This window comes from Nyctibius grandis, chromosome 3 (genome assembly GCF_013368605.1).
Source record: "Nyctibius grandis isolate bNycGra1 chromosome 3, bNycGra1.pri, whole genome shotgun sequence".
NCBI lineage: Eukaryota > Metazoa > Chordata > Aves > Nyctibiiformes > Nyctibiidae > Nyctibius > Nyctibius grandis.
This window is the reverse complement of record NC_090660.1, coordinates 68,932,542-68,942,773: the sequence shown is the minus strand read 5'-3', so window position 1 is coordinate 68,942,773 and position 10,232 is coordinate 68,932,542. Positions and strand designations below refer to the sequence as shown.

Below are 10,232 nucleotides of genomic sequence, written 5' to 3'. Positions count from 1 at the left end.
CAAATGCTGTTATTTGATGAGGCATTCCTCAGTTGCTGCTTCATTTTATGCAGATGATGGACAAAGTTCTAGGAAGAAATCAATATTAGGAGGTGGACAGCAAATGAAGAAGGGACCAGCAACAGAAGAGGTCAAAAGAGGCAGGAATACGGTCACCTCAAGATTAATGCAATTTAACAATACTCTGGAGAACTGCATCCTGTAAATACGACAGTCACCAAGTTCTATGTAATAACAGATTTCCTTTGAGACTGACCGCATTGCACCAGTGTCTCTCATTTCACCAAGCAGTCAGTTTGGGATGGCATGTAGAAGTGTTGAGCTCTCATAACTGCAACTGAAGGCAAGGGGACTTCGACTTGGGAAGGAAAAAGTGCTGTAAGTGCTAGAATTATGGGGCATTTTGGTTTCAGTCTTCATGTATCATTTCTGTGTAAGATATGGGTTAACTGGGTTGGCATTCCATAGAAAATTTGTATATCATTTACAATTAATGCCTATATCATAACATTACTCACTAAAGGTTAATTACAGCTGCACTGGTAACCTTAATTCTGGAAGTTCTTTCTCTAACCTTACTTTAGGATTTCCTAAATTAAGCTTACTTTCCTTCCTTACTTTTCTTTTACTGGAGAATTTTTTAAAATTTTATAACATAATTCAGCTAGGTACTGTGGCTATACTACCAGTGTATTATAGAAAAAATGAGCCTTGCGACATCTCTAATGAATCATTGTAAAGGAAAAAAAGCAATAAAAACAAAATTCATATTACACTGTTTAGAGTGTAAGTGACTAATGTTTGCTTGTCTTTGCTATTCTTTTGGGTTTTTTAGAACAACAACATCTGTGCAATGGCATGAGCAAGAGCACCTCCTACGATTTTAGCAGTCCATAACTGAAGGAGTGTGACTCCCATGATGGTCATCACGAGGGCTGGTCGTCTAGGAGCTACAACTGGACTAATCCAACCTGTTCAGCTACAGAGCTTTCACTGTTGTTAAACACACTAGCCTATAATTGTAACGTTCCATGTTTCTTTCCAGACAAATACATCATATTAAAATGTCTATGTTGTTCTTAAAACACTGACATACATGCAGTCTTATTTCCCACCTTCCACCCAACACCCTACTATTAGAAACTTGTCACTGGCCTTCACACTTTCCTCATTGTAAAGTTGAGGGGGAAAAAAGATCTTACAGCAATCTGAGGCAACCACGATTTCAAGTGAACTTTTTCAATATTACACTTACGTGCAGTTAAAAAATGTCACTGAAGTCAGTGAACATAATCAGGGTTTCTTCTGATTTAAATAAAATTACACTTTCTGAATTAATAAATAAAACATGATCTGCTCAAGTATGTTTCTAATAGATTATTTGTCTGAAAATAATGCAGCTGGCTCTGTGTACATAACAGGTGTTCAGAAAATGATCATTATCATATAATTTTTATAAAACCAAGCATGGATTACACAAATGGAATTTTTGCTGAATTTCTTCATCCTTGACTCAGTAGTCCAAGAATCTAGTGGAAGATAAGCACACTTCCCTAAACATATATAATGAATGTCATTGGTATCACTTTTGAACTGTCATTTCCAAATTATTTTAAATTCTCTACCACAATTATTGTAGGTTGACCCCAGCCAGCATGTCCCAAACAGAAGAGAGACATCAGAAGTGGTATTAAGCCTTATGCCTACCTGACAGTGTTATGATGAGAATGAGATGTAGATGTACTCTTACACTGGCAGAAATGTCACAGAGCAGTACAGCTGAACATGCTAGAAAACCTCCTGTTTTAATGGCTAATTGATACTAACAGCTGATTGAGAGCAAGTGAGATGAGCATTTGGGCTACTTTGTTTTCTCTCCTTACTGATATAAGCCTGAACCCCATGACCTTACTTGAAGGTAGGCGGCGGAAAGTAAAAGAATTTGTAAGTACAGTACCAATGCTATTGTGTGCATTTGGTTCAAACAGAAATCACCACGTAAACAAAAAAATCACCTTCATGTTTACAAGTATCCAAATGCAACGGGCTTCCAGGCACACTTTAAAGTTAATATCTCAAACTTGCCTAGCTTCTTTTGTTATAGAGACTACCGTTTCTGGGAGGAGGTTTTTCCCAATGCATTAATGACAACTGTGAATTCCAGTTGGCACTTACAAACCAGAAAAAAACTACAAAAAAGGCAGTTAAGTACAGTCACATGCTCTGCACTCCAAGAGACAGACAGCAGCACAGCCATTCAGCTATGTAACAGGAATACAGCCACACCTGGGAACAAACTTCTTTGGTCCTGGAGACCGTTTTAGAGCCATTATCATGGTGAAAGAAAGTGTCACAGAGCATTTGCATTCTCTTTACTCCACCTTAGGGCATGACTCATTCCACTTTAGATTAGTCTCCCTAAACTGCCATATGGCCAAGAAGAATGACAGAAACAGCTGTACATAGATTTATTTTCCTGAAGTACAAAATAAAGGATAAATATAGTTTAAAACAGCTAATAAAAACGTGTTCTGGGCAAACAAGTAACGGTGCTGATGTTGCAAGACTAACGACAATTTTTGGCATGGACGTAAAAAAGACGTAAACATGCTGGCACACCAGTCGAAAACCAGTTGGAAATATGCATTTAATCTGCACGATAGTAGCATATTCCGCCCAGACGGGGTTTGCAAGTCTCCCGATAAGATTCAAATAAATTACATAAATAGGAGCGGGGCCGGGCACCTCCCTGCCAGTCCGTGCCGTGCCCCCGAGCGAGTCCCTCACACGTCGGGGTAGCCGCAGTAGTACACGGCGGTGCTGGCGTCGGACACGGCCGAGGAGACGGGCCCCGCGCCCTCGGCCGCCGGGAGCCCCGCGGCGTCGTGGCCGGCGAAGGGCAGCCCCAGCTCGGGCTTGCAGGCGAAGCGCAGGTACTGCTCGAACTCGGTGCGGTCCACCTCGCCCAGCAGCTCCTCCTGCCCCAAGTGCTCCAGCTGCTCCCGGCACGGCACCGCCTCGGGCGGCGGCGACGGCTGCCCGACCGCCCCCGGCGGCAGCGGCGGCGGCAGCGGGGGACCGCGCCCCGGGCCCGGCGGCTGGCACGCCTGCCCGTAGTAGGCGTGCAGCGGCGCCGGGCAGCCCAGCAGCCCCTGCAGCGAGCCCCCCGGCCCCAGCGCCTCGCCGGGCGGCAGGTGCCGGCGCAGCGCGGCGCCCGCCGGGCTCTCGGCCGCCGCCGGCGGGTACTCGGCCGCCGGGTGCGGGGCGTAGCCGTAGGGCACCAGCGCGCACTCCTCCTGCAGCCCCGCCGCGAAGAACGGCGCCTCGCTCTCCGCCGCGTCCAGCGGCGACGGGTCCGGCGTCGGCAGGCTGTAGCCGTCGAAGGCGGCGCCCAGCGGCGGACAGTCCCGGTAGTGGCCCGCGCCCGCCGCCGCCGCCGCGTAGCCCTGCTCGCCGTAGGGCAGGCCCAGGCCCTCCACGCACATCCTGCCGCCGCCGGCGGCCTCGCTGCCCAGCCCGGGCCCCGCCGGCTCCGCCAGGCCGTGCTGCAGGAAGCCGCTCTCCACCCGCTTCAGGCGCTTCACCTGCTTCCGCCGCCGCGGCCGGTACTTGTAGTTGGGGTGGTCCTGCATGTGCTGCACCCGCAGCCGCTCCGCCTCCTCCACGAACGGACGCTTCTCCGCCAGCGACAGCGCCTTCCACGATTTACCTGCGCCCACCAGCACCGTCAGACCGGCCGCCCACCGCCGGGCGCCGCCGCCCGGCCCCGACGGCGCCGCCGCCCCCGCCCGCACCCCGGGCCCCGAGTCCCTCCCGCGCGCGGGCTCCGAGCCCTCGCACCTGCCCGCCGGCACCCCCGGCACAGCGAGACCCCCGGCCCGCCAGCCCACGGGTATCCCCGGCCCACGCCCGCAGCCCCGACCCCGGGAGACCCGCCCGGGCTCCTCGCTCTCGCGGAACCGCCCGCCGGCACCCCCCGCCCGCCGGGACCCCCCGCGCTCACCCAGCATCTTGCTGAGCTCGGCGTTGTGCAGGTCCGGGTTCTGCTGCGCCAGCCGCTTGCGCTCGTCCTTCGCCCACACCATGAAGGCGTTCATGGGCCGCCGGATCCGCGCCTCGCTCTTGCTCCGGCCGCCCGCCGCCCCCGACGGCGCCGCCTCGCCCTTCGCCTTCGCCTCGCCCAGCGGGCTCAGCGACTCTGCCCACGGGCAGGGGCCCACGGCCGGCATCATGATGGGCAGCGAGCACCGCCCCTGCGCCTGGTCCTCGCTGCTGGCGTAGCCCGCATCGGGGCTGCTCATCGCGGGATGCGCCGCCTCCGCCAAGGCCCGGAGCTGCGGCGGGGCCGCGGGACGGGCTCGGCACTCGGGCCCCGCTCGCTGCTGGCGGCTGCCGGCGCCCGGCCCTATTTGAGCTGCGGCGCGGCCAATGGGGCCGCGGGGGCGGGCGCGCCGCGGGCCGGTGGCGGCGGCTCCCGCTGCGGCGCGGGGCGGCCCCGGGGGCTCCTCCCGTGCGGCGCGGCCCGGCCCGGCACCTGAGCAGGTCGCAGCAACCCTCGCGGCTCCCGCTCCCCCCTACAACCGGCCGTCCTTTGGGGACGGCGCGGGGATGCTTCGGTGCATCCGCGCTCCCAGCCGCGGCCATGCTCAGCACCGCTCACAGGGAGAGGTTTCTTCCCGTCTGGCTGCTACCGCCGGGGCTCCGCGGGATCCTCTCTTGCCTTCCGCCCTCTGCTTTGCCTCCTTGGCACGTTGGTTTCATTAAATCATGGCGTGTTCAAAGTTAAGCCGACCCTCGGAAGTCCATGGGAATATTTAGAAAGGCTGTGAAGACAATACTGTTTGTTTTTCCTAAGAAGGTCTTTTTGTTTTTTTCTTTTTTTGCGAATTATTTTTAATTACTGTCCAACTGCCATCATTGTGAGCGTGATCCTGATAAATAGGACATGCTCATCAGCTGTAATAATTCTTCCATTTTAAGCTTTCTAGTATTTGATCGTATTTTCAATCGTACCAATAACACTGTTCTTCATTGCGTACCACGGAAGGTCTTTTATTAGCGCCGTATTTCGCGCAGGGTAACTGCATAACACGTTTGCCCATAAACGAGCAGCCGTGCGACCTGCAACCTTGGCATGACCTGGAGTGTATTTGTCGGACCGTTTTGTTGTGCAGCGTAACTGTGCAAGCCGAAAACACCGTGCTTTTATACACGGAATTACAGCTTCTTATTTAAACAAAAAGGCTGTGCAGTTACAGGGGAAAAAAAAATACTAAATAAATCGTGCCCTCGTTAAGTTTGCCAGCCGTTAAGGATAACGCCTTTTTTTTCCTCCAGTAAGGCGCGTTTTTCCGTGCCAGCAGCCTCTCCGCGGGCGGGCGGTGCTCCCGGCGGGGCTGGGAGCGGGGCTGGGAGCACCGGGGCTGGGAGAACCTCCTGTCTTCACCGACAGACACAGGAATTTCTTTCAAGCATCTTACAGTTTCTTGCCCAGTACCTCTGTGTTCGTGTTTCACTTGAAGTCGAGACTAAATAATTTTGTGTTAGTTCTTAACAGAGAACGGCGGTGCGTGAGTTATTTGGTCCTGCATCTTCCACACGAAGTATGGAGCTGGGGACCCGGAAAAGCGAATATAAATGCCTGCAGGCTGGGAAGGGGCCGGGGGGACGGAATACATGCTCGAGGAATGATCAAGCGGCCATTTAGTGATAATTATGATAATGATGTCAACTTAAGTTGGACAGAAATCCGTTCGGACAGAAATTAGCTGAATATATTTATATTAAAAACCCTTAAACTGCAGGGAAGAATAGCTTCTCCGCTCCAGTTTTTAACACAAACACACATAAACATTATCACTTAGATACGTATTTTGAATTTCCCTAGTATAGAAATATGCAGCCGCCCCGTTGCCTGCTGGAACTGGAAGTCGATTATTGGGGAAAAATTTAACATCCTGACGGACTGGGGCGGGGGGTACAGGACCTGTCTTACAAGTCCTCGTTTCTTTTAGCGGGCTGCCTTCCAGCCCGAAACCGCACCTCTGCTCTTCTCGGACGCCGGTGCGGCGGCCCCGTCCTCTGATTTCAGCCCTCCGTGCCCGCCACGGCCCCCACCGTTCGTGCTGTCTGGCAGCGGCACAGAGAGGCCACGGCGGGGCTTTGCCGCCGGGAGGCCGCCGGGCCGGCGCTGGCAGCGGCCGGTCGCCCCGTGGATCCTCCACCCGCCGGCTGCGCCTTCCGTACCGGCCCGGGAAGAGGGACCCGCCGTCCCTGGATGGAGCACGCGGGAGAGATGGGTGCCGAATATTTGGGCAGGAGACACGCAATCTCACGAGCATGCTGCAGGTTTTCTTCGGCAGACATGCAATGGGTCAAGGTCAAAGGACCGTCCGGCGAGCTGGGGTCACGTCACGCAATTCATTCACAACACGTCAAAACTTGACAGCATGAGGTTATAGGGCTCGTTCTGTAAAGCGGCTCTACAGATCATCATCACCATCAACAGCTCCCCTGAGTACGAACGACTTCCGAGCGCCAAAAATAGAGATTCATCAGCATAAAGAAAGGACGTTAGGAGAGGCGGCAAATAAATCACGTATTCCTGAAAATAAGCGTGGCTTTGAAACGAATTTTAGAAGTATTATGTTGTAACATGTAATTCCACCCGGTCTTGAGTCTTTGGATGCCACAAGCGCCTACGGGACACGGCGATCCGGAGTAAGAACAGATCACCGGTGCCGATAGCGGCGGGGTCCGGGTAGCCCTGCACCGCTCTTTGAGCAGGCAACTTGCTCTTTTCCTACACGAGTGCCACCGCCTTCATAACCTGTCTTTTTACAGGATGGAAATTCTTTATTCCCGCTGACAACCACGTTCTTTTTTTTTTCTTCAGAAGGTGTGGGCTTTGGGGGTTCTTTCCAGACCAAAGAATAAAACGGAGGATAGATTCAGCAGCATCCAAACTGGAGAGAAGTCACTCAGCTACCACAACAGGAGCAAGGAACATTACAAAGATGCTCTTGCTCCGGGCCAGGATTCACATCTTAGTTATGCCACGAACCTCCTGTGAGCTCCTGAGTAAATCAGTCAAGGTACAATACGTACACCTAAAGTAGCAGTCTGCGAGAAGCCGTGACTGCTCAGTGCAGTGTGTTCGATGCAGAGAGGGCTGCCGCATTTAAGAGCTTCCGTTCAAGCACACAGAAGGTGAAAGAAACTGTCCCCTTTCTGTAGGCTGGAGACTGAAGCAGGGCGACTGAGCTCTGATCTTGCAGGCGCTTAATTAGTCAACACATTAGTTCTCTGTTTAACGTTAAGCATATGTGGGTATGTAAGTACTGGAACTTAACACCTGTCCATCACACAGGTTACTCGGTGCAGCGTTACAGACACAGTTAGCCACTGTCAGGCCCTGATGCACACTAACATCTAAGTAAGGGACCCGAGGAGATACTTGAGTTGCTGTCTGTCCTATTTCAATCGCTGGGCAATAGCAACCGAATTTCGCAGTGGGTCTCAAGGGGAAGGAAAGCCCGGAGGACCGCGGGAGGCTCACGACGGTGAGGCCCCGGCCACGCAGCCGGCTCTCGCCGCGGGCTGCGCAGAGCGGGTCGCGCCGAGCTGCAGGCAGAGCCCCGGGGGACACGGGCGGGGAGTCCCGGGAGGGGAAGGCCGGTCATCCGTCGTTGTTGTAACGCCGGGGACGCTACGCAGCCCCCTCCGGCCCACCCAGCCGCTTCGGCACCATGCTGCTTTCACTGAGGCAAGCTTGCCACGGGGTTGCAAACGACCTGCCGCTGTCGCCCGCCCTAAGTGTCCCCGTGCTGTTCGCAGCGGTGTCGTTACCGGCTTCTGTGTGGCTGGCTGTGGTTTCCAGCACCCCTTCCCGTGTGGGCATGCAGAAAGCAGGGGTTCTGTCTGTCCTTCACGGGCAATGTAACCAGCGGGGGGAGACAGGGGAGGTATTTATTCCAAAACAAGAGCAGGGTCGCCAGATAAATAAATACAATTAGTCTACAAGGAGGAATTCTGCAGCAATATTGCTGCTAATGCCTTCTACAGATTACTCTCTTTCAATTTGAAAAGCATACAGCTACCAGACACGGACAGAAACTCACTAAGTTAAGGTGTTTTTTCCAGAACGCAAAACCTCTGCTTCCTGACATTGCCAGCTACCCTCCACTAGCGAGTGTGTTTTTATTCCCCATTCCTGACTTTCCCCCCACACACCTGCCCTGTATGGACGAACCTTGAGGTGGTTTTCATTCAGCGCCTTTGTCTGAAACCTCTTTCTCTCCAACTAGGCCTACTTACTTTTCTACTGATTTACTTAACGAATAGAGAGCACACACACACACAGAGGGAGAAAAAAAAAAAAAGAAAACTCCAGTTGCAGGGCAACACCCACAGAAGGAGGTTGGCTGTGTTAGGAAAAATCAAGATCCGGCTATAGACCTCTTGAAACCTGATGAATGTATAAGAAAGGGACAAAAAAAAAAGAAGAGCTGAATATCTTTTGGGCACAAGTGGTCTGAGTCAGGTGCAGAGAGCACCCACCATCCCTGTGGGAAGGGGCCTGAAGATGCTGCCCTGCTAAAGCCATTGTTTAACTGGAGGGTGGCTGTTTCGGCAAGGTTAGAGAGGGTTTTAAAGATGTCACCCTGTCTTTTTGGTGAAGTGAGGAGCAAACCAGAACCGCCAAGGGCAGAGCAGATACGGATTCCAGAGAGTGAGTGGCCTCGGGTGCAGTGCCGGGAATGGGGTGGCAGTGGCAGACCCTGGTTCTGTGTGAAGGGTAGGGCACAACGAAGAGGCCAAGAGGCACCCCGGCGTGTGGCACACACTTGCAGCCTTCTCCACAGCCTCCACAGGCAGGTAGCGACCGCTTCCACTGCCTGACAGCCAGAAACCTGTCATGGAAAATACTTGCGAAAGTCCTTTTAATACCCGATTGTCATGGGCACTCATGGGGCGTGAGGAAGGTTTAATGATTTCAAAGGGCATACAGGCGAGATTTGGGTGTATATCATTTAGAATCAGAAAGTCAAGACATGCTCTATGGAACATAGGGATTGGACAGAGCTTCAGAAGATTTTGCTCCAAGTGCATAAACCTGCCACATTTTAGACATGTTAAAGAAGTTTCAGACAGTTATTCTTACAGGAAGGAAAAAAAAGAGGCTACAAAGCTGGATACACACAGGAAAATAATGCTCCTTAGATTTGAATCTGCAAAAGCTCTGTGCAAAGGGTTGTAGTAAGATATGCCTATATATTATCACCACACACTGTTTGGCACCCAGGTCTGCTATGCTGGCCAACCCTTTTTCCAAAACTTGTGTATTTATTTAGTACAATTTATTGTCAATCACTTTCGGTATTATAATGAAAAATAAGTAGAAGGTTTTTAACCTTCATCACGAACCCACTTACAGTTTCAAGTTCACTTCAGCTTGCAACTGTCCGACAAGTTGGGTTGAAGCAGAGGGGAGGGGAAAAAAACCTGCACCTAACTGAAAAATTACAGACTTCTCAAAAGCATAGTAATGATTTATTTCCAAAAAACAAACAAAATTATTTTCCTCCAGAAAGCCGTGAACATGTGCGAAAAGAGCAAAACGAATTTAATTTAATCCTGTAGGCTAAAACTGTATAATAAAAGGAAAACTTAACCAATACAAAACCATCATTATTTCATGAGTATTTCTTTACTGGGTTTATGTACCTATGCTTAGAAACACGTTATAAATTTTTCCAAAATAAAGTATCCAGAAGATATCTAATGTCCTTGTTATTCAGGAATACATTATTTTTCTCGTGTACCCGTGGAGGAGGAGTGAAGAGAGTGGCAAGGCGGGTGTTTTAGGTATACATCACAGAACCAAAGACTATTTGAAAAGTAAAATAGGAAGATTAAGAAACTAGAGGGTAGACTATTTTACAGAATACTAAGGATTTGAAAGCATTTTAATTCAAGACATACTAGTAGTATACAATTACATAGTCAATTTTTGCTAACAAAACTATGCTTGAAACTCACCGACCGAGGCAGCTTGCCTCTGGGTCTGTATACACTGTTTTATCTTTCACTGGTACAAACATAAGCCCCTTAAAATGTAATGTGAAAATGCACCCAATTTGATTTCCCGTCCTCATGGAAGACAGGTTAATCAGTGGGCAAGTCTGCCACTTCAGCCTCGGTCCCCTCCTCCCCAGAGCTCAGTTCCATAG

The 10,232-nt window shown here is 51.3% G+C and overlaps 1 protein-coding gene across 1 annotated transcript; it reads right to left on the bottom strand.

Moving 5' to 3' along the window:
• Positions 1 to 2,524: 2,524 nt before the first annotated feature.
• LOC137661168 (transcription factor SOX-17-like) lies at positions 2,525 to 4,369 on the bottom strand. The gene is made up of 2 exons (XM_068396554.1): positions 4,004 to 4,369; positions 2,525 to 3,709 (listed from the first exon to the last, which is right to left on the bottom strand). Exons 1-2 carry the CDS (start codon positions 4,299 to 4,301, stop codon positions 2,784 to 2,786), a joined length of 1,224 nt encoding a protein of 407 aa, XP_068252655.1. The 5' UTR covers positions 4,302 to 4,369; the 3' UTR covers positions 2,525 to 2,783.
• Positions 4,370 to 10,232: the final 5,863 nt, after the last annotated feature.